This window comes from Callithrix jacchus, chromosome 19 (assembly GCF_049354715.1).
Source record: "Callithrix jacchus isolate 240 chromosome 19, calJac240_pri, whole genome shotgun sequence".
Lineage (NCBI taxonomy): Eukaryota > Metazoa > Chordata > Mammalia > Primates > Cebidae > Callithrix > Callithrix jacchus.
Genome location: NC_133520.1, coordinates 14,113,449 through 14,138,183, shown reverse-complemented (window position 1 = coordinate 14,138,183; position 24,735 = coordinate 14,113,449). Strand labels below are relative to the sequence as shown.

At 40.7% G+C, this 24,735-nt stretch overlaps 1 protein-coding gene across 11 annotated transcripts in view; it reads left to right on the top strand.

The window, feature by feature from the left end:
* KCNK2 (potassium two pore domain channel subfamily K member 2) overlaps nucleotides 1-24,735 on the top strand; it is a 222,172-nt gene that overhangs the window by 58,652 nt on the left and 138,785 nt on the right. For 2 of the 11 annotated variants that reach the window (XM_078356590.1, XM_035280789.3), the window contains exons 1-2: nucleotides 8,276-8,618; nucleotides 12,803-13,113. In XM_078356590.1, coding sequence (XP_078212716.1) covers nucleotides 12,925-13,113 — 189 coding nt within the window. In that variant the 5' untranslated portion in view covers nucleotides 8,276-8,618; nucleotides 12,803-12,924. Of the gene's footprint in view, nucleotides 1-8,275; nucleotides 8,619-9,472; nucleotides 9,775-9,836; nucleotides 9,899-9,969; nucleotides 10,329-12,802; nucleotides 13,114-24,735 lie in introns of those variants that run through there. The other 9 variants (XM_008985210.6, XM_054248070.2, XM_078356589.1 and 6 more) reach the window with 6 other exon arrangements.

Here is a 24,735-nt window from a genome sequence, read left to right as displayed (position 1 = left end):
CATCATATCTTGTTTTTATTCAAATTACAGTTACCAGAATTCTGAACTAGTGGAGTTTCCATGCTGGTTCCAATTGTTCTCCCAATAGATGTTTTGACATTCCATAAATACATTTGCATAATTGACTATGCTAGTTCTGGTGTGATTTTGACATGTCTTGTGATTCTCAAGGTCTGAGAGAAGCTTGTGACAACCCTGAATCAACATTTTGTCCCCAGTTATTACCTAATCATGCACATTATCTCCTGGAGGGGTTTGCAGGGATGATAGATGAGAGTGTCTATATTTTGAGTGATTGCTTAGGAAAGGGCAGAAGTGCTTTCCATAATATCAAGCCTTAAAACACTTCAGATGTGATTTCTGAGCTGAGAGCTGAGTCAACATAAGAGCATTCCATGGTAACTAGCCTGCATCTGTTATGCTCCAGTAGCAGGCTGTTGCAGACTAGAAACACATCCCCATCTGAAGCATCTAGTAGTGTTGCAGAAGTCAGCAGGTAAGAAGCGGAAGCCTGGGAGAAAGCTACAATTAAAGTAATTCCATCAGAATTGAGTGGCACCACCTTGTAGGAAAATAAATAATTTATTCTTTCAGAGAAGGAAGATGAACAGGAGAATCTGCAGAAGGCATAAATCACATCATCAAAATTTCAGTGCAATGCATGCTCAGGCATAAAATTTTGGGTGGGTGAAGGGTTGCTTCTTCTGTAATGTAGCACAGTACCTGGAGCTCCAGGAATGGGGAGTCAATGCAATAGAAGATAGATTCCATAAACAGTGATCCAGCATGGAGGGTAAATGTCAGCGAAACAGACAAGCAGGCAAGGATTAGGGTAAGGCAAGTAAGGCCAACTTGTGCAAGTGCAAGGATAGATCCTGCCTTTGTCTAGAATTGTAATCTTTTGTTCATTGTGGATTTTTAAAATTAATGTTGATTTTAAAAATATTATTTATGTTGATTACTGTGATTTTTTGGCACCATTTACATTTCACTCCAGAGGAAATTACCTCCTTAGTGCTGGCCCTGCATGACTGCAATTGAAATGAGATATTTCAACACAATGGTTCTATTTACTCATGTAGTGTAAGTGTTGAAATATCTCACTTCAACTGCATGACTGCAATTGAAGTGAATATTTCAACACTTACACTACATGAGTAAATAGAGTCATTGCATTTTATTGTCAGTGTGACCTCACAGGATATCTGATGCTACCTTAACGTAGAAGGTGCAACCAGGAGACCTTAAGACCACACTCAGTCTCCAGACATATTTTATTTGCCATAAACAATGGTTATTTTAAAAAATTGAGTTAGTTGCCTCTTAAAAATTGGAAAATTTCCTCTAAAAACAATTTGGATATCAGGCTTTTCTTGCGAAGTGGGAAGGTCTAGCACCCTGGATCTATGTTCTCTCACAGCAGTGATCAACTAAAGCTGACGAGAATATTTTCTCCAGTTCTCTGAGCCCACTTCATGTGGGCATGTTACCTGCCTGGTGCTGTAGGTATTGAAATTCTGGAGATTTTGAATTCTGCTTAACTATAGGGTCCATACAATATAGCTCTTAAATGGGCTTATATTAATTTAATAAATAACAATAATATTTAATAATTTAATAAATAATAATGATTATTAAATTTAATCAATAATGATTTGTATGCATACTAACTGTAAAACATTGTGCTGAGGAACGAGATGACAAGGTCCCTCACCTCTTGGAATGAAGAGTAAGGTATATGGCTTGAGTTTTGTCCCCCTCACCACAATAAATAGAAAGGATATGCTGAAGCGCTAACCCCAGTACCTTAGAATGTGACCATGTGAAATAAGGTCTTTACAGAGGTAATGAAGTTAAAATGAGGCCACTAGGATAGACATTAATCCAATATGACTGGTGTCCTTTAGAAAGGGGAAAATTTGAACAGAGAGACAGATACACACAAAGGGATAATGATGAGAAGACAGACAGAAGGTGGTTGTGGGACTGGAGGGCTGTGTCTACAAGCCAAGGAAACCCAAGGATTGCTGGTAAACCCCGGAACCCAAAAGAAGCAAGGAAAGATTCTTCCTTCGAGCTGTCACAGAGAGGAAGGCTTTGCAGACACCTGAATTTCTGACCTCTACCCCCGAGACTGTAAGTTTCTGTTACTTTAGCTACATGAGTCTTTGGCACTTTGTTACAGCAGCCTTATGAAACACAGGAAGTTTCTAAATAACAGTTGGGACAAGCACTAATAATTCTTGTGAAGGGGTGATAACTGGAGGGTGCAGAGTGCTGGGAGAGTGTATGGTGGGATGTGTGGGTCGATCTCGTTTGGAGGTTGGGGGGTTTTTCTGAGGAAGATGTGTTTTTGCTGAGGTCTGAAGGACAAATAGAAGTTATTTTTTTCCGGTAATGGGGGAGACAAGTACAGTCTAGCCTGGGAGGACTTGTGTGTGTACAGGCTCTAAGGAAAGAAGGAAGAGTAAGGTATATTCAGGAAACTGGAATCTGGGCAGTGACTAAACCACAGAGAGAAAACCACGGAGCCTTCTGGGGTGGGCCTTATATCTCAGGGTGTATTGACTTAGTTGCTGTGCTATTTTGGGGAAGTTACTTTACTTCTCTGAGGATAATAACAGTGTTTACCTCACATGGGTCTTATTAGGATTAGATGAGAGACTGAGTGAAATGGCTGGACATCGTTAGCCCTTGATAGATGTTACTTAATGTTATGGTTCCTGTTCTTGTTATTATTATTGACAGGAAAGAGATATTTATGGCCTTGGGATGCCCTTAGTGATACGGTCTCTATTCTGAAGGCAATGGGAAGCTAGCACAGCATTTTAATAAGAACTTCAACACAGCCAGATTTTATTTGTAAAAGTTCCAGATGGCTGAGTGTGGAAAATGGACTGGAGATTGGTGGCGAAGAGGCCTGAGGAAAGGTGGCTGAGGTGAGCACGGTGGCAGTCCTGCTTTGATCACTTTGTAGAATTTGGGGAGATCATGCAATCATCCTAACAGATTTTGAAATTCCACAAAAAAGCACTTTCTTCTACGTTTAAGGGTTTTCTTCTAGAACGAATATGCCCCAGAGTGATGCATGGATTTTTTAAATCTCAATCCTTCCATAAACTTAACAGTGGCCTTGAGCAAGTCTCATATGGCTCATTTAATCATGATGCAAAAAGGTAAAAGGGAAAATTAGATTCTATATATAGAGTGAAGTCAACATTTTTGGTTATTGAACACATTAAAAAATGTCTTTAGGAGATTCCAAATACATCCTCTATTTGTTTTTTTATTTGATTTTTGTCTTTTGAATTCATTTTAGAAGGGAAATTGTATTTATTTGCTCTTCATAAAGCCACATTCAGCACTAACATAATTTGTGATCTCAGGTGAGGGCAGAATGCTGGACTGGCAAATGTTCATAACAAATATGAGTTTTAAATAAAGTACTGGATGTGCTAGAAATTCATTAGATAATGAAAGCCATCAAGAAACACTGAGAATGCTGTGGTTCATTCTGAATTTATGACTGATTCTTTTAAAAAGCATCACATTTGATGTAATTGCTTTGCCTAGTGTTGAAACACTTAAAAATTATCTGATAAATTCATTGTCAGTGGAGGATTTACCTGTGATGCCAGGGGTAGGAAATGTTGAAATCTAAATATGGTAAGTGTTTATTTCCTAGTGAAAGTTTATTATGACACTCAGCTTTGAAAGGGAAAAAGAAATCTCACAGCAAAATTTCCTCTCTCTGAAAATGGAGTAAATTCTAATGTTTTTCTGAATTTATTCTGTTATAACAGAGTACATTAAATAAATATTTCTTTCTGTTGCAATGCCCTTATTCAATATTTTATTCCCTTTTGGGCAAAGTTAAATATGAATATTACCTTATTTTAAATAGTTAACATATGTTGTATGTACACTAATTAAAGCACTAATCTTTATATGCAAAACATGGGTGTTTTGACCTGCATGAATTTTTAAAACTAAAAAGAAATCATATCAGACTAAGAACTATTATTATAAAGCAAAGACCATTGTTTACATTTAAAAACTTACCTTTCTTCTTATTTTTGAGTGTATATGTTTGTTTTAATGTAAGCAAATATACAAAGTCATTAAAAAGATACTGTTGAATGTCATATATTTTAGGAATTTTTATTTTTATAAAATTAACCAGTTAATTTTAATGAATTTTGCAAAGTTTTATGGTAAAGTAATATTTAAAAAAATTTCAGGGTGAGACACTTTAATTTGAAACCCTCTCAGCAACTCAATGGTGTTTTACTGAATAGATATGAACACAGTTTCACTAGTGTCATCCTTTCCTCAGTGTGTTTACTCCATCATGTTGAGGACTTTTACTACTATATTCCCCAATACTGGAAAAAACCCCTTCTGCTACATAGTAGGTGCTTGATAAGTACTGGTTTACTGAATGAATGAATTTATTTATTTGTATTAATGACATAAAATTTGTAGTGCTGTTCCAAATAAAAAGAACTTTTGAACTTCACACTTTTAAGCTTGAAAGTGGATATTGCTATGCGTTTCTGTTTTCACACTGCTATGGAGAAATAGCTGAGACTAGGTAATTTACACACAGAGTTTTAATTAATTCTTAGTTCCACATGGTTGGGGAGACCTCAGGAAACTTACAGTCATGGCGGGAGGCACCTCTTCCAGGGTGGCAGGAGAATGAGTGCCAGTGGGGGAAATCCCAGATGCTTATTAAACCATCAGATCTCAAGAGACCCACTCATTATCATGAGAACAGCATGGGGGATACTGCTCCATGGTTCATTTACCGCTACATGTTCCTTGCCATGTGGGATTATGGGGATTACGATTCAAGGTGACATTGGGGTGGGGACACAGAGCCAAACCATATCAGGAATGTACATACTGAACACATATATGCTGTCTGACTTTGATTCTTACAGCAGTCTCTTGTAAGTTCATTGTATTATGTCCATTTTATAGATTAGCAAACCTGATGTTCAGAAAGAAAAAGTAACTTCTTCAAATTCACATGACTCAGAAATGGCAGAGTGAGAATACCCACAGACATCTCTTTGACTCCAAAATCCTAGATATGATTGGAATTACAAGAAAAGACAGTGACATGATCATTTTTTAATTTTAATTTTCATTTTCACTGTGGCATTTTGAATAGGTCAAGGTCAAAAATCAAAATAAACATAAAAGTGAAGTCCTGTAGATTTCATGCTGCTAGTTGGAGTAGAACAATAGATTTGAAAGCTCCAGAATAAGGGCACTGTGGAACTTTGGAGGGCTAATGGGAGGCCGAGGTGGGTGGATCATGAGGTCAAGAGATCGAGACCATCCTGGTCAACATGGTGAAACCCCGTCTCCACTAGAAATACAAAAAAAAAAAAAAAAAAAAAAAAAAAAATTAGCTGGGCATGGTGGCGCGTGCCTGTAATCCCAGCTACTCAGGAGGCTGAGGCAGAAGAATTGCCTGAACCCAGGAGGCGGAGGTTGCGGTGAGCCGAGATGGCACCATTGCACTCCAGCCTGGGTAACAAGAGCGAAACTCCGTCTCAAAAAAAAAAAAAATATATATATATTGGGTTTTCTTATTTATTAAAGTTAAGAGGTGTTGAGTAGTCCTGCAGCATAAAAGAAATATAGTCCATTTTTTCTTTCTATTACACTTTTGATGGCATTTATATGTATTAAGTTAATTAGTCCATTCTTGCATTGCTGTAAAGCACTGTCTGAGACTGGATAATTTATGAAGAAAAGAGGTTGAATTAATTCACAGTTCTTCAGGCTGTTCAGGCAACATTGTTGGGAAGACCTCAGGAAACTTACAAGAACGGCAGACGGTGAAGTGAAAGCAGGCCCATCTTACATGACTGGAGCAGGAGGAAGAGAGTGAAGGAATGAGTTCACACAGATGTTTATCAAACACATATTTAGTACCAGATGCTAGTTACTGCAGATATTAAAAGTGCTTACATAGTTTTCAACAACCAGATCTCATGAGAAGTCACTATCAGGAGAACAGCAAGGGGGACGTCTGCCTTCATGATCCCCATCACCTCCCACCAGACCCATCCCCCAACATTGAGATTACAATTTAACTTGAGATTTGGGCAGGGACATGAATCCAAACCATATCATTGAGTGATGTTGGAATGAAGCTAAAGAGGACAAAGCTATTTCCTTGTTCCTTCAGTTGCAATGACATACAAACTAGTCTACTACCTTCCCCCCCCCTTACTTCAAATGCCGTGAGTAAGTCTACATTTGGAACAAGAAGGCTTTTAAATGGGGCAGAAGTGTTTAAAGAGGGGGCTATGGGAGTACTGGGTGGTTTCTTGATTCTTTCAAATTATTTGTGAGGCCGAGCCTTTGCCTTGTTGGGATGATTCCTGCTAATGTTACAGTCTGGAATTTTATCTTTTTATCTTATATTAACATCTCTGTAAGGTACATCACTTCCCCCCCAACCCCCAAGCACCCTACATGAATATGGGACCTATTGTGAAAATAATACAAAGGGAGATGTGAAGGACAATCTCTCATATGAATTGATAGGGAAAAGGGGGAAAGTTGGCAATCCAGCCTTTGGGATTCATGGTGCGACCTAAGTTCCATGAATCTGGAAAACTGGAAGCACTATGTAAGCATATAGCAAAACATATTTAAACTATTAAACAGGCATATTTGAACTATTAATCTCCCAGTCTAGTAAGCATTAGCCGGTTAGACAGAGGACCAGTGCTAGGCAAGATGTGGTTAAATTTGCAGAAAAATCAGAGGGGGATAAAAAAGAATCCTCAAGCTGCAGAACAAAATGGAAAAACTGAAAAGAATATTCACAGCAGTTTGAGGCAATTTCACCTGGAGAACAAAGAGCTTTTGAGACAGGATAAAAAATGATTCAGAAGATAGTGAATTCCTCTCATTTCCTATGTATGCAGAATATACCCTGGTTCCAAATACCTGGAGGGAGACCAGGTGAATATAAGAAAATGTTAGCTATTTACTGGGAATAACAATTTTACCAACACGTATTTAGCACCAGATGCTAGTTACTGCAGATATTATGGTGAACAGAGAGATATGCTTTATGCCCTCACTGAGCATACAATCTAGTTTAAAGAAGCAAAACGTAATGTAACAAGTATAAAGATAAATGAAAGACAGGTTGACCTGGGAAGCAAATGGTAAAGCACCTGACTGGCCAGGATTCCAGGGAAATTTCTGGACAGCATGGAGATTTGCAGGATAACACTTGTGATGTTTAGTTGTATGTGTCAACTTCACTAGGCTACAGTAGCCAGTTATTTAATCAAACATGAATCTAGAATCTAAGTGTTGCCGTGAAGGTGTTTCATAAATGTGTTCAGCATTTAAAGTCAGTTGACTTAAAAAAGAGCTTGGTCTATGTAATAATGGTGGGCCTACATCACAAGCAATTGTGAGCCAAAAATCAGATTTCCTGGAAAGAAAGAAATTCTGCCTTAAGACTGAAGCATCAAATCTTGCTTGAGTTTCCATCCTGCCAGAGCTGCCCTGTAGATTTCAGAGGGACCTGCCAGCCCTCATCATCCTGAGCCAATTCCTTAAAACAAATCTGTTACCCCCACACACGTACACGCACATGTATGTATGTATATTTGTGTGTGTACATATGTTCCATTTCTGTAGAGAACCTTACTGATAAAATACCTTAGTTATGTAAAGTTGGTGTGTGTTGGGGGGTGTGCAGTGAGGGAGGTGACTGCCTGGGAAAACTTAGAGTGCAAAAGAGTAGCCAGATCAGGAAGCACATGATAGATGACCTCGAGACTTTGTAAGGATTGTGAGAGGACCAGATTCACATTTTAGAAAGGACATCTGATTGTATTACTTTTGCGCAAGTTGAGAAAAATGTGTTTGAATTCTAGCAGGAAGGATATTAGGAAGATTTTTTTTTTTTTAATAGGGGAAAGAAGTGCCGAATGTGTTCTGGAATCTAAAAAAATTGCATTTTTATCAATGACGGTCACAGTTTTGCAAACGACTTACAAGCTTTTTTTTTTTTTTTTTTTCCTACAATTACGTCTATATTTTTCAGTAGGAAGTTCTTGTAACTGGGAAAATACTCCAATCTGCGGAGCAGCAGTTATGGAAGAAAAACTCTCGCAAACAGCATTTGGGGTGGGAGAGTGGAGGTCATCAGGGGATTCCCGCTGAGAAAGTGGGAAGGAAGAGAGTTTAGAAACGGATTGAAGTTCCGCTACATCCCATGTGTTGTGAGAGAATTCGCCTATTACGACGACGGCAATGTCTGATCTCCTGGCTTTCTTCCCCTCTTTGAGGGGTTCCGTTCTGCCTCACTGTGGCCGGGAGTTTGGCTGTCCCAGCGCCGGGATCTTGGAGTCTGGGCAGGCTCTGGTACCTGCCACATTGGGATGCTGATGGGGAGGAGGTCCGGGCGCGCTGAGTTCAGGCTGGGGTCAGAGTTTTCCCACCTTGCAGCTCCCACCCGCCACGCTTAGAAACCTACGCCCACAGCAAAGAGGTCTTGCTCTGAGAGAACTGAACCGGGTTTTCTTCCATTTCCTTTGCAGCTCTAGATGTCTTCGCCCTGGCTCCAGGTGCGTTCTCTGTCCTTTTCCGTCTGGGGCGGTCGTCTGATTATAGCGCCCTGCTCAAGTCCAGCACACTTGGAGGTGAAGTGGGGCGTGTTGGTGACTCCTTAGCCCTTCCCCAAGGTCTAGACTGGAAGAAGCCAGTGTCTTCATTATCGCCCCTACTCCAGGGGTCTTAATGTGCCAATGGGGACACTTCCCTGTAAAAATCTGGAGGGCCACGAGAGCGAGGAGGATGCCCACGTGCAGAGAGGTCCGACGACTAGCGTCCCAGAGCTTGGTCCCACACCGGGTCCCACATCCCGCACCCTGGCCAGGAAGGAGACAGGACGCATTCCAGTGTGATGTGGGTGCCAGGTAGTGAGAGTGAGGATTTTAGGGAGTGGGGATGGGGGTTAGTGGAAGGGGATGAGAAGAGAAGAGGCAGCAGGTAAGCAAAGGGGGTTGTGCCCCCCGGAGGCTGGAAGAAGGGGTCTTTAGAGGGAGCATCTTGCAAGGGCGAGGCAGGCAAGGGTAGGGCTAGGAGGAGGTGCGGGGAAGCCAGCCTTGGCGGTGAGATGGGAGGGGGAGGAGGCAGGAGGAGGGAGTTCCGAAAGGAGGGAAACGAGCCGGCGAGGGGCGACCAGAGCGAGCCGGGAAGGGAGAACAGCGGAGGGCTGCGGAGCCGCGGGTGCCCGGACCGTGCCACACACCCCCCGCGGGGCACGGAGGGCATTGCCGGGGGAGACACACAAAGACATGCGAAGAGGGGCTGAGCGAGGCTCGCGCACAAAGACGCCGGGGCGCACCGCAGCTCGGGCTGCACCCACCGCCCCCGCTCCGCGCAGTGCCGGGGCCGGGCCAGTGAGGAGCCCGGGGCTGAGCGCGTGGCGGCGGCGGCGGTGGCGGCGGGTAGGCGCGGGACCCGGGTCGCCCGCGCTCTCCGGGTGACCCGGGCCCGGCAGCAGGAGCGCGGGGGCGGCGGCGCCCGAGCCCAACTTGGCCTCCGCCTCGCCCTCTGCCCAGCCCGCCGGTGTCCCCTCCTTCCCGCGATTTCGTTTCTTCTCACGCTCCCCCCCGCCCCCTCCCGCGTCCAGCCCCGCTCTCCCCACCTTGTAAAACAAAGCCGGGGAAAATGCCTGCCCGTGCAGCTCGGAGCGCGCAGCCCGTCTCTGAATAAGAAGTGAGTACAATGGCGTGTTTGTAAAAAAAAGCTTCAAGTCCATCTTTTTCAAAAAACATTTTGAATGCTGCATGCCTCATGCTTCCCAGCGCCTCGCGGGAGAGACCCGGCTATAGAGCAGGAGGTGAGACACCCCCCCGTACCCCCACCTTTCTGGCCGCACGCTCTCCTGCCCCAGCCTGTCCTGGGAGGACTGTAAATGCCCCCTCTCAGCAACGGCCGTTTCCCATCTTCGCTTCGCGTCCTAAGTGTTGGGTTATAATCTGGGTTTGGAGGCAAACCCATGCTCAGATCCTCTCCTGGCTGCTTCTCCCCCGTCTCCCGCCGCTGCCCGGGGTTTTTGCATCTGCCTGAGGTATGGGTTTGGAACACCTTGGGGGAGTTTCCCATGGAGAAGGACTGTCAGCCCTTGGGAGCAGCCGACAGGCAGGACCCACGGTGACCCCGGTCACACTTGTTGCCCATTGCCTGGTGGGACAGGCAGTGGTGCTGAAAACAGCCTGTTTCCCCTGCTATTCGGTGGTCAGTAGCATCTGGAGCGAATACATATCCGGGTGAGAACAGGAGCCCAGGATTAACAGAAGACTGTGATGAGCTGGGGGGAGGGGAGTGGGTAGTGGCGGTGCTGAGTGTGTGTGGAAAGGGCAGCTTCTCTCCCTGATCATATATCAAATGACTTGGAGATGGAAACCCAGAGGTTCCCTGTATTAGATAAAAAGAACAGTCTGCTTTTTTTTTCAGTGTTATTTTGATATTTCATCAGTTTCTGTTCATTCTGTCTGCCAAATGTACATTACATATATTTCTGCTAATTAAGAAATAAGGCAACAGCTTAAGAGAATTAAACTCCTTCAGGAAATGTATTAGTTTAATACACATGCCCGCGCACGCACACACACATACACAATCTTTTAAAAAAAATCTGTCTGTTTCCCCTCAAACCATATAATGCAATGTGGCAATGTCTTAATGGGATTTCAGATTGGGATTTGGTGTCATCAAGGTAAACAGTCTTGGTGCTTTCTGATTCTGCAGAGTGGAAATCACTGATGTGAAAAAATCACAGATAGCACAGATCTGAAGAGGAGAGGCTTGGAAAGCTTCATTTAGAGAAATATTATGGAACTTGTATGTGATTTTTTTTATTCCAAAGATGGCTAAATTTTAAATTATGACTTTTGTTTTTCACTCAGACTCACTAAGCAGCTGGGAGGTTGTGGGGAGTCTGCAGATGACAGTGATTTTAGCTATTATCAGCAATTCTATTTTAACAGTTTTTTTAAATGTTAGCATTAAACACATGCCCAGTGCTAGTTTTGAGTGAAGCTGTCTTTATAAATATTTGAAAGGTGTCCACTAGCTTGTGCTTTATTTGGAACAGGCGAATGTATCAGGAGAGAAACATGTGTATTGCTCTGTGTAGTAGGTTGAATCTTAGGAAATTGATGTAATAAGCTATACGTACATGGAATCTCCACTTGGAGCCAGGGTGCAGAAACCTTATCACAGTTCTAATTTCATCTCTTCCAAGTCAGATCCATTCGGAGCTTTGCTGGTTGAGGGTCCTGTCATCTGCCATCATTTTACAACACTACTTAGGTCTAGTGCTTTAAATAGCTCTGTTTGCAAAGCTTCTTTCTGATGGGCAATTAGAGATGTATTTTATGAATTAAAACTATGGTAGCCTACATTTAACTCACAGTGTTAGGTAAGAAGGATAGGTAGCCATGTGAAAACTGGCATTTTTTAATTAGCTTCTCATACTGAAGTAATTTCAGGTGCCTGTAGGGTATTGGAGTGCAATTCCATGGAGATTTCTTATATACTTACTTAAAAGTATGTTTTAGATAAGATTATTATTTTGTAATTTATATTATATACATGATAGCAAGCTTACTGAAATCTGTAAAATTTTGGACTTTAAGTTGATAATTCTGTTTCAGTTGGTGGCTTTTAAAAGTCTCTATTTTTCAGCATTGTATAAACCCCTTTTAGTTCAGTGTTGTCTTCCCATAAAATGTTCTGTAGTAGATGGTTTATTTTCCTCTTAGCAAGTAGAAGTCTAGTATCTCTTATATTTTTGAAAAAGAAAGCAATTAATGATATTTTTGAACAACTGTGATAAATAATAAATGGATTTAGAGTCACCTCAGAGTATATGGCAATTTGTAAGAGAACCATATAAATCCACTCTAATGGAGCAATTAGTTTTGAACAGAGCATGTAAAGTCTAAGGTGTGAGCCATGGTTTTAATTGTTTTTCTTGATATTGTTCACATTTGAAAAGGAAGGTACTTGTCTTCTCTTGGTTGTGTCAAGGATTGACACAATGATTAGCAATAACTTTCATTTGTAAAACACGTCAGAGATTGAAAAACAAAATACAGGGAATATTTTATCATGAGCCCACTTTGGAGAACAGGCAAAAAGATAAGATTTGACCATTGAGTAGTTTATTTCCCACCATTCATCATTTTTACCAGAAAACGATGAATGATTTCTTTTGAGCAACAATGTTTGGATCACAAATTCTCTTATAACGCAATTCATTTATTGTAATAAATTTTAAAATGAAAGCAGAGAATGTTCTTTATATTGCTTGCTTGTGGTATAAAGTTCTTGAAAGCAGTAATAACCATGAGGCGTCTTCCCAAGTATTCAAATATCTAGTTAAGTACATCAACTCTTAGGAGTTCAGTATCTCTTTGTGGACTGGCATAGTGGACAGATGTAAATTTAGACATTTATTAGGAAGCCTTTAGGCATTCTTTTCTTTTTTTGAAGTTTCTTGGTTCTACTCCAGTTTTTTTTTTTTTCCCTCCCATTTGGAACTCCAATAGCAACAGAGAGCAAAGATCCAGCCCCTTTTCCTTGAACCCATATATGTGGTTCTGAGATCTGGTGACAGCACTCCTGGTTTGGAGAGCAAGCGGAATTCAATCAACCTTCTCTGACCCCTTTAAGAAGCAGCCCGACCAATTCCCTTCTCATCTCCTCCAACCTAACCCTCATTCTCTGTTGTTGTCAGTGGCGGCACCTGACTTGCTGGATCCTAAATCTGCCGCTCAGAACTCCAAACCGAGGCTCTCGTTTTCCACGAAACCCACAGTGCTTGCTTCCCGGGTGGAGAGTGACACGACCATTAATGTTATGAAATGGAAGACGGTCTCCACGATTTTCCTGGTGGTTGTCCTCTATCTGATCATCGGAGCCACCGTGTTCAAAGCATTGGAGCAGCCTCATGAGATTTCACAGAGGACCACCATTGTGATTCAGAAGCAAACATTCATATCCCAACATTCCTGTGTCAATTCAACGGAGCTGGATGAACTCATTCAGGTAATGGCATGGGAGGAGTTGTTACTCTGTTCCCCCAGATGGGAAAGAAGGTGATATGAGGAGACAACTCATAGTCCAGCAGTATGAGTGTGCTGGAGGGAGCCCTATCCCACCTCATGCACCTTCACATACAGCTCTTTCCCCCAGTTTCTTCCATCCACTTTTCCTGCCTATGTTCTCACTTCTGCCCTCTTTTTCTTCTCCTCCTCTTTTAGTTCTCCCTCCCAGTGTTCCTTCATTCACATCCTCTTCTGCTTCTATCCTTCTGTATTTCTTTCCTGTTGTCTTCCTGCTTTATTTCCCTTTGCCCTATCTTAGAAGTGGCAGTGGACACCCATGGAGTTGGGGTTACCATGCCGGAGGCCCTCATGATGATCATTGACTGCTGAGAAAAATTGCCGTGGCAAAAGTGAGGAAAACAAAAGAAGGAAATGTGTTTTCATCTTGGCAGTGGCCATCATGAGATAGAAAAGATGAACTCGTGATGTGACCCTCTTGAGATAGGTACCCCTCAGGTCAACAGGTTATAGCTTGCTTCTTTAATCTATCCAGGGTATAACTTTGATGACTACCTTTTTAAACTATCTGCAGATAAGTGATTATTGCTTTTCTAACTGCCAGCTGAGAGAAATTTACTACTATACAGAGTTTTTGAATAAAACTAATTTAGTTTTAATTTACTTCATAATAGCAGAACAATATCCTTACAGAAAAACATTTTGTTTTAAAAGTTAATCTCAATAAGTTTCATTAGGCTCTTTAGAGATGACTGTATTTTTTTGTAAATTTCTTTTTTATAAATTGCATAAAACAATTTATTGTTCAAATAAGGATCTTAACAAGAAAGCTTTAGAATTTTCTCAGAAGAAGAGGCTTGACTGGTTGTTGAAAATGTTTTAATTGTATACGCATCTGTTTTCCTAAAGAGTGGACTTTTCTTACCTGGTTTAATTCAAATTGGAATGGAAATTGTCTGTGAGTCATCATCTGAGCATGTTCTTTCTTATTTCATATTTGGTTTTACATTGTTTGAATGAGTTGGAATAGTGGGTTGAGGGGAGAAATGATTGTTGGCTTTAATCTCGCTTATTGTTTGAGGACCCTTTCTCTCATCTCCTCTTGCCATGGATCCCCAAATGCTACCTCTGCCCATCACAGCCCTCCTAATTTACAGCATATGCATACAAGTCTGTTCAAGTTTTATTGAAAAATACCAATGCTAGTGTTCTCTGACACCTATTTAGTTTCTACCACATTCAGAAACTTCTGCATCTGAAAATTTGACTTAAGTTTGGAAAAGGCTGTTTACTTGTATACTGAGTTCTCTATGAGTTTTAGATGATGGTGACCTTTTTCGTACTGGCAGTGAAAGTGCCAGGTAACATTATTGCCCTAACTGCCCCCTTCTCTGGTCTCATGTAAGATTACTTTCACTTCATTCTCTCTTTGGGCCACATAATCCTATGAGGTACTAAAAATCTTTGAGGAATCCCCGCTTCCTTTGAGTTTCTGAAGAAGAGCTCTTGGATGTCTTGGTGGAGGCAGCATGCTGTAAAAGCTTCCACTTTGGGAGCAGATAGGACGTGTTTTAAACTGCAGTTGAGTGCTTTATTAGAAGTCTCATCTGAAACAGGTAGTTTTCCTCTTTAAGCCTTAAATGATCTATCTGGAATGAGGAAAGAGTATCTGTTGAGTAGGGTTGTTGTGAGGTAAAGCGATAATCCGTGTAAAGTGTTGAGGTTCTCAGAAAGTGTTAGGTTTGTTTTCTGTGGTTATTGTTTTCCTCTCTTGTTTCTTCATTGGATTGTAGCCTCTGATTCATGTAGTTGCTTTCTTTTTTCTTTTTTTTTTTGAGACGGAGTTTCGCTCTTGTTACCCAGGCCGGAGTGCAATGGCGTGATCTCAGCTCACTGCAGCCTCCGCCTCCTGGGTTCAGGCAATTCTCCTGCCTCAGCCTCCTGAGTAGCTGGGATTACAGGCACACGCCACCGTGCCCAGCTAATTTTTTGTATTTTTAGTAGAGATGGGGTTTCACCATGTTTACCAGGGTGGTCTTGATCTTCTGACCTTGTGATCTACCCGCCTCGGTCTCCCAAAGTGCTGGGATTACAGGCGTGAGCCACCGCACCCGGCCGTAGTTGCTTTCTTATCACCTGGAGTGAGATGCTTGGTTGGACAGGACAGGAAAAACAAACAAACAAAAAAAACAGACAAACCATGACCAGCATTTCAGGACAACATTGGAAGAAATCTAATGTGAATTTGAAAAGGATCTCACTATCCAGTATCACTCAGGTTTATACAGAACTCTAAAGATAACTTGAAGGTCATGGCAGGTAGGAGCAATCTGGTGGTGAGTACTGATCACTTTTTGCTACATTGTCTTTGAAATGGAAACAAACAGAGCTCAAAATATGACCTAATCTTTTTCTTTATGCTCTGCTTGGGCAATCCATTTTAACTTTATTAATTTTCTCTGTTGGTTGAGTTTTTTTGCTTTATAAAAATCTTTTTTATGCTGATTCAACATTTTTCAATGCAGAAATTACCTGTTATTTATTCTTATATTGTTCGCCTTTATAACCCAATGGTTTTGATGAATTATTTTTACTCTTGAAACATAATTTATTTTGATAAAAGAAATCTTTATAATGCCATGGCTTCAAGTATCAAGGTCAGTGTGTAAATAGGGAGGAAGGTAAATACGCCAGTAATCATACATTAGAATTACACTTCCTTCATATGATTCTTATAAATTTCCCAATCTTTTCTCAAATTTATTTTCCCATTTAATCATTCCTTAAAACCTTGTAAGTGGGTCCATTGGGGAGCAATACCACAACATTGAGGATTAGATAGCATCATTCAGATGAGAGTTCAGGTCTTCAGAATCCTTTGGTCAGGCATTTTTCCTAGAGTGTCTGCTCCATTGGAGCTTGCCTTCTGTCAGTGCTGAGTGGGGAAATAGGTGGAGTGGTTAGCATCTCAATTATAGTGTTGGTGAAGAAATTCTGCTACATTTTATGGAGAATGAGGACAGAGGAGGAAGTGTGTAGTCTGACCTTGAGCCAATATCAGGTGCAGTTAGTCTAATCTGGTCTCAGCCATTAGGTTATTAGTTACTCTTCTGGTTGGACTATACCGACTTGATCTGATGCTGTGGTTGTGTCTCAGGGTGGGGTTGGGGAGGTGAGGGAAGATGTAAGTAATGGAGCATTAAGGCAGATGAGATCAGCTGCTTCTTTTGTTATAGAAGCATGTGTGTATGTGCTAAGTGTTGTGTTTGACACAGGAACTTCAAGACAAGATTGAGAAGGGGCAAAGATACCAAAACAGATACCTTTGTCAGCCTGATGTGATTTGAGCAATATGATTTTCACCTCCATTACATTTAAACTAATGTGATGTCAATACAGAAACACATATGGGAAATGGTTTAAGTTTTAAGAGCCGTGGATGCCATTAACAGCAGCCAAAATTTATTAAGCACTTACTATGTGCAAGGCAACATTCTAACTCTTTACATGTATTATCTCGTATAACTCTCTTAAACAACCCTAAGAGGTAGGTGCTTTATTATCTGCTTTTACCTTATATGGAAACTGAAGCAAGGGCTGCTTCAGTTTCCAAGAGCGTGTGATGGCAGAACTGTCATTCAAATCTGTGGATAAACTCTAGCACTTAGTTCTGGTATGGACTGCCTTGAAAAATAATGAACATTTGATGTAACGTTTCCTGTTATTCCATATGTTAAGGAATACTGAATGTTATGGTCCTATGTACATATAGCATATATTTTTTTCTAAAATGGAAAGTATATAATCTGGATCTTAATATTCTTTCTGGACAACAGGATTGTATCAGTATTTTCCCATTTAAATATGGTAAACCAATAGAGGATGGTCACATTAGACATACCTGGTCTTCATTTATTTCTAAGTATAGAGTTAGAAGATAGGGAATCAATTATAGGGTTAAGAGAAAGTGAAATCTACTATCTACATATTGATAATAAAAATATCTTACGAGATTTGACTTTTTTGTTTTCTAATTTGAGCCCCACTGCTCCTTGAGCTAGGTTGGGAAGATATTCTATCTGTTTTGGGGTGACGAAACTGACATGTTTGGACAAGGTCATCTGTGGCCTCAGGTCTAGATCTTCGGAGTCTTCCTGCTGAAGGGATTATCTTCTCTTTACGCTAGTCTTCTCATTTTGGTTCACCCAGTGGCATTTATTGAGGACCTTGAATGTGTTTACCTCAATGGTGGGTGTTGAGCCAGTTAAGATGATGGAAAAAAATATGGCTTCTCTCAAGGCAGTCCCTCCTACATGTCAATCAAAGGCTACAGATATTAACATAGATATAATAGCATTAGCATAGAAGTACTTACAGACTGGAGCTGGAATCCCTACATGTTGGAGCACTGAGGAAGAAATTAAGCATTTAATGAGAGTTAGGAAGATACAGAAGATGTGAAAGGAAACTGGATTTTAGGGTGCCTTAGAGTGTTCTAGGAGAAGACGAGGGGACTAGTGGACATTCTAAGCAGAATGGGCATGGTATGCTCCAGTAACTGAATATCTGGGTGTGAGGGGCAGGGGCATGAGCAGGTCTAACAAAGGATACCATGGATTGTTGTTCCATACCAGGGAGGTGGGCTTTATCCTAGGCCTCCTCCTCCACCTGCTGTCAGTGTGTGGGCACTTGGCTGTGTAGCAGAGGATACTTGCAGCTGCAGGATAAATAAATAAACATGCCTTCTCTAGAATACCAATGATCGTGGCCTTTAAAAACAAAACAAAACATTGTTTTATATTAATTCTACACTCATTCATCCATTCAAAAATATTTGTTGAATGCCTACTGTGTACACTGTTTTAAGTGCTGAAAGACAGTGGAGAATAAAATCAGGTGAAAATTTGTACCATGAGTGAGCTTACATTTTCTGGGGAAGGTATTATGTTTGATGGAATAAGTTTCAGGAGAAAAAATAAAGCAGCGAAGAGGGCTAGAAAATGTTGGATAGTGTTGGTGATTAATTTCAGATATGGTCACTAGGGAGGCTTCACTAATAAGGTGACTTATAAGTAAAGAGTGAGGGAAATAGCGTAATAGCTGTTTGGGGAATAACACTTATGCAGAATGCTCAGCACAGACAGAGGCTCTCACACAGGGGAGAGTTCCTGGCATGTAGGAGAACTGCAAGGATGCTTGGATGGAGAGGTAGAAGGTGATGTGAGACAGGTAATGGGGGCCAGGTCATGTAGGGCCCCATATGTGATCATCATAAGCAGTTTGGCTGTTTGGTGCAGATAAGTATCCAGCTCTGGCTTACATTTCAGCCAGATTTCTTTGGCTGTGGTATTGAGAATAGGCTGCACAAGGCTGTGGGTAGAAACAGGGGAGGCAGGCAGGAGGCTGTTGTAATAATCCTGGTAAGAAATCAGGGGGGCATGAACTAAGGGGATAGCCATGGGGTTGTGAGATGTGATCAGATTCTGGATGTATTTTGAAAAGAGAGCCAATGGGGTGACCAGAGGTGCAGTGCAAGGGAGAGGAGTCAAAGACAGCCCCAAGATTTTTGTCCCAGGGAATGAAAAGAGTTGGGGCTTCCACTTTCCTGAGATGGGGAAGAGTGAAGAAGAGCTGGTTTGGGGCCTAATGTCAGGAGCTTAGCTTTGGACATTGCACTAATTGTGTCAGTTAGACAGGTTTCAGTTATTGAGAAAGATTTATGGGATGCCAAATAACAGGGCTTACAGATCACAGTTTATTGCAGGAAAATGATAGACAGGTAGGAACCAAGAAAAGCCATGCATCAGAGGCAAAGGCTGCTTGACAGTAAGAGGTCTGCAGATGCCACAGCTTCAGCGATACTTCCCCTGCAAGGCCATACTACGACATTCTTCTCTTGAATCAAGAACCACTGATGCATGCATGGAACATTTTGGAACGAAATAGCCTACAATGGGTTGCTAGCCAGGGTTTCTTACATCTTGCTGGTCACATAGGCATATGCTTCCTACGTAACCAGCCCCAGTGACATAGCTCTCCAGAGTCTCACCAAGACCAGGTGCAAATCATCCATTGCATTATTGTTAATAAGCAATGCTGAAAAACTGGTGCTAACCTACCTGAAACGCCTCCGACCACAGTTATAAAGTGACCACTCTTGGTTATCCTGTCTCATGCTTTTACCAAGGGACAGTGCTGTGTAGGTATTTAAGCAAAACAGCTCAGTCTGATGTCTGATTTCTCAGACTGATTTCAGGTCAGCACAGCCATGTGAAATTTGAGTTGATTATTAGGACATCCAAGTGGAGACATTGACTAGGAAGCTGCAAATGTGAGTTTGGAGTTTGGGGAGAGGCCAGGCTGAAGATACACATTTGGAAGTCATCATTATATAGAAGCTATTTCAAATCAAGATGCTGGATAAAATCATCTGAGGAATGAGCGTAGGTTGAAATGAACAGAGATTCTAGTGTGATTCCAGGAGCACTTCAACATGTAGAATCTGTAAGGACTAGAATCCAAAATGCATGTGAATAATTGATTTGCAAACTAAGATTTCAAGGATATCACTCTCATTTTAGGGAACTGTGTCACTCTGTGCCCCTAGACATCTGAAGCTTTTATTATTTTCCTTTAAGCGCGGTTTAAAAGAAACATTTAAGAAGTAAATCTCGGTGAGGTGTGGTAACTCATGCCTGTAATTCCAGCACTTTGGGAGGTTGAGGCAGGTGGATTGTTTGAGCCCCCAAGTTCAAGACCAGCCTTGGCAACATGGCAAAGCCCTGTGACTAGGAAAAATACAAATCTTAACCAGGCATAGTGGCACGTGCCATACCCATAGTCCCAGCTCCTGGGAGGCTGAGGTGGGTGAATCGCTTGAGCTGGGAGGTTAAGGCTATAGTGAGCTGTGATCACACCACTGCAGTCCAGCGCTGGGTTAAAGAGCAAGACCCTGTCTCAAAAAAGTGCATCTCTAAGCATGTGAGCCATTGAAGGTGTGTGTGTGAGTAGGCACATCCATTTATGTTTTAGATCATAATTTTCCTAAGAATGAAGGGGATTGTTTGGCATGCAAAGAGTGGGCTTAAAGCTGATTGTATGTGGTAGAGAGTGTACTACATGATTATGTATAAGGTTGGTGCAAATGTAATTGTGGTTTTTTTCATTACTTTCAGTGGCAAAAACTGCAAGTACTTTTGCACCAACCTAATACAATTATTTGGTGGCTCTCATTCTGATTTGTATAAGCACTCAGGTATGTTAGATATTTGACCTCAGTCTTAGAAAGAGTATAATTTTTTAAAATCATTTTTTATGGACAGGTAATAAGCTGTCCAGAAAGTATCCAAAAAGGCTTTCTTTTCTTACCAGTGGTTTTACACTTCTTGTAAAACTTTTTGTATCTAATTATAGATTATAGGGACATAAAAATAACCTGCAAAATGTCTAAACATCCCACAAATACTTTACATCTTTTGGGTTAATCTCTGGAAAAAGCACTTTAAAGCAATGTCATGTGTAACCTTCTTGGATGTATATTAACCTAGTAGCTTGAATTATTTTACCAGATTAACTGAATGCTACTTAAATGTCAGTGCTCCAAAGGTAAGAGTTCCAAGAGGGAATTGGGCTACCGAATGGGGACATAGAAGTCTTAAAGAAAACCGTGTCCATTTCCAATTTTCCTAGGACTCCCGTACGTGTCACTTTCTTAGAGGAATAAATTATTCTTGCTCTCACTGTCTGCCCATATGTTCATGCTGGCTTGCAAAGTACTTTTTCTTGTATAACTATATCAAGTAGCAATTGAGACATTTTCATGCACCATTTATTAATAACTAGCTTTTTATTGTAAACATAGAAGTAGTCTGTCAGAGTGGTATATATCAATAAAATATCACTCAAACTGATGTGATTAAGATGTATTATTTAAAAATAATGGCTAGAATGTTATTTGATAGATGGGATGGTTATCTGAGAATGAGAGAAATTATTCTGCATGTAAATTGTGTATTTTAAAATATTTTTTGGCTGAAAATTTATTTAGTCTAAGCTAAAATCAAGACTTAAATGTAGTGCTCAAACCAGTATTAGAGTAAGGTTTGCCCAATGCAGATCTGTTAATAGTAATTAGAATAATAGCTCTGAAATTCTGAGAGTTGTATATTCCATGTTTATTTTATCTTATATTTGCATATCATTTTACACTTTAAATTATATTACTTAATTCTCACATCTGTTAGGCACATATGTAGTAATGCATATTTGTAAAATGGAGAAACTGAGGCACAGACCGATTAAGTACCTTGCAGTTCAAAAAGAAACAAATGGTACCTTAGCAAGATTCTTCCTCATGACTCCATCTCCAGTGCTCTTCTCTGAGACAGTTATACAGGAATGTGTGCAGCACGTGTCTAGCAATATCAGATACCCAATAAATATTTAGTTCAACCACCATCATCTTAGTGGTACTTAGATAAATCTTCCACCTTGCTTCGTTAGGAAACCAAAAGGCTTTTCTTCATTATCACCCTTTTACAGATGAGTACGTTGAGGCACATATTGTTTAACCAAAGACCACACTGGCTGTTTCAGCTGGAGAGGCTGAAAGTGGCACAGCAAACATTAGGAGGGCAGAGCTTCTATGCAGGTGACTCTAACGTTTCTTTCCACAGTACCAAATGGCCTCTTTAGAAGCTACTTTATTGGGTTGCATTTTTTCACCCTGGGCTCCTGTTTTACCCAGCTCTACAAACCAAATCAGATTTATGATCTGTGCCTCTAGGACATGCTTCCTTAATTTTAAATTGCTGCTGGATTGTAAACCCAGTAACACCACTTAAGACGTCTGTGTGCTCTGTGCTGTACTAGCAAAGATGAGCAGCTGAAGACACAGCAGGTCTGTAAACGCAAAGGCAGAACATTTGCTAATGGTAAACTGAGCACGATTATAAGGACGCAAAAGGGCAAATAAAATATTTTGCTAAAACTTGTGTGAGTGGGCATTCCTCATGTGGGGTGGGGGGCGGGGCATGACCAGGTGAGGTAAATCAGGAAAGGCAAGAGGAGGGGCAAAGAGAAATAGTTGCAAAGATACATTAAATTAATGTGCTCCCTGTGGGATCATGGGACTGTTATCATTTCTTGCTTGCTAGCATTCACAAAGTAATAATGGTTTCTTGTTGCACAAAATTCAAATAATAAAAGAAAGTAGAAAGAAGAAAGTAGATATCAGAAATTTCCTTTACCTAGAGTTGGCTGATATCTGTCTTTAGACCTATAAACATACATGGATATACGAGGTGTGTGTGTGTGTGTGTGTGTGTGTGTGTGAACATACACACATCCACATCTTTCCACACATGATTTTGCACGTATGGGATCGTGTACACCTGCCATTTTGGTGTCTCCATTTTTCAATCACCATTGTTAGGGGATGATTTAGTAACATTATTTTTTCCTATTAAAAATTTTTACATTAAAATTTTTCTGAATATACAATAGCTGTACATATTTATTGGGTACATGTGATATTTTGATCCAAGCATACAGTACATAATGATCAAATCTGGGTGACTGGGATATTCATAACCTCAAATATTTATGATTTCTTTGAATAGACAGCAAAGAATTTTTTTTATATTCAACAATTTTTAATTCAAATATGAAAGTTCAACACAAGCCATTTATAGGGCCTGAGATTTGTTGGTCTTTCAAAAACAAGAAATGGGGAAATGCAGCAAAATGATCTTTTCTCTTTTCAAAAGTTTTCAAGTAAAGGATAGTTCATAGGGCCATAAAAGATCCATTTAATCAAACCCACTTTCACTCCCTGACAATTATCTTACACCCATTCTACAATCTTTTTTTATTTTTTGAGATGGAGTTTTGCTATTGTTACCCAGACTGGAGTGCAATGGTGCGATCTTGGCTCACCGCAACCTCCGCCTCCTGGGTTCAGGCAATTCTCCTGCCTCAGCCTCCTGAGTAGCTGGGATTACAGGCACACGCCACCATGCCCAGCTAATTATTGTATTTTTAGTAGAGACGGGGTTTCACCATGTTGACCAGGATGGTCTTGATCTGTTGACCTCGTGATCCACCCGCCTCGGCCTCCCAAAGTTCTGGGAATACAGGCTTGAGCCACCGCGCCCGGCCTCTACAATCTTAATACATATTCCTGAATAAAGATTTACAGTTCAGCCTGGCAGCAAAGAATTTTCTAAGTCTTGTTTTTAAATATAGTCGTCAAAGGCTTAATTTAAAGTCCTGACACAGAGGACTTGATACAGGGGGCTTCTGACTCATGAGTCCCCTCACGCCGGTGGGGCAGAGTAGGGTGGGTCATGGGGAACCTCGCACAGCAGCTGCTTTTTGGTAAAGCAGCTCTAAGAATCTTCACGACATGGACCATTTTGAATTCACATATTTTGATAGGCAACACAGACACAAACTGGTACAACACATTTTTAAGGAGATGGAACATGAATCTAAACTAAAATATCGAGTTCCTTTGAGCAGAAAGCTTCCCTCTCAGATTTATGATGTTTTTGAGGTACCTCTGATTTCACAGTGTTCAAAACTGCATTAAGTGGAGCCTATCAGAGTAGTTCTAGAACAAGCTCTTTCCTTCTGTCAGCCCTTCTGATCTTTATCATTTCTTCAACAATAGCGCTGTGCTTTGTGTTCTTTTGAGGGTGGAACCTGGATCCTTAGAGAGAGAGAGCCCAGCATCTGAGTGGGAGATCTGTCTTTCAGTGCTGCTTCCACATGAACAGCAAGAAGAATAATTACTGGATCAACTGAGAAGGAGCGAGTTTTCACCTAAAATCCATTTGTAAACATCTGTATCTGCAGTTACTAAGAATAGTTTTCTTAGCCAGTGGGTAATGGTAAAATATAACCAATGACATATTCATGTATGGACTAAAAGTATAATTATGATAAAAAATAATGCTTGGGAAAGGCACGTAAGAAAATTCTGGACGAGTCTGGTAGTAGAGAAGTAAAAATTCTTAAATTGGTAGCCACAGTTTTGCTCTCAGGTTAGGACTTATAGATGTCTGCATCTTTCTTCCTTCCCCTTCCTGTCCCCTTTCTTTCTGGTAACTTCTCTTCTCTCCCCATCCTTACCTTCCTTTTTTTCCTTAAAAGAAAAAATTAAATGACTCTTCTGTTATTGCCTATTGCTTCCTTTTTGGGGGTGAATGTTAATCTAGAAAAATGTTTTTTTTTGGCAGCATTTGAAATTATATTAATTTTCTTTCCCTCTGCTACCTTTGTGAGTTCATTCCTTATGGTTTCATGCAGTCACTTTAATTTTTGACAATTTTCTCTAATGGTTAGTAGCAGGTAAAGTTTAATGATTACTTTCTAGAAGGTGTCAATTCCTTGATGATATTTGGTTGGGATTGTGTAAGTGATGGTGTGATTCTTTTAAAGTGAAGTTTCGAATTTGAAGATGAGTAATACAAGTTTAAATGTCCTTGTGGTCCGTTGGTCCAAATGGCTCATTCTTTTAATAAGTGAAATAGAACCTGTGACATTGCAGAAGAGACTTCTGGGAAATGAAATGTGGCTCCTTTCAGTCATTCAAATGGGGTCT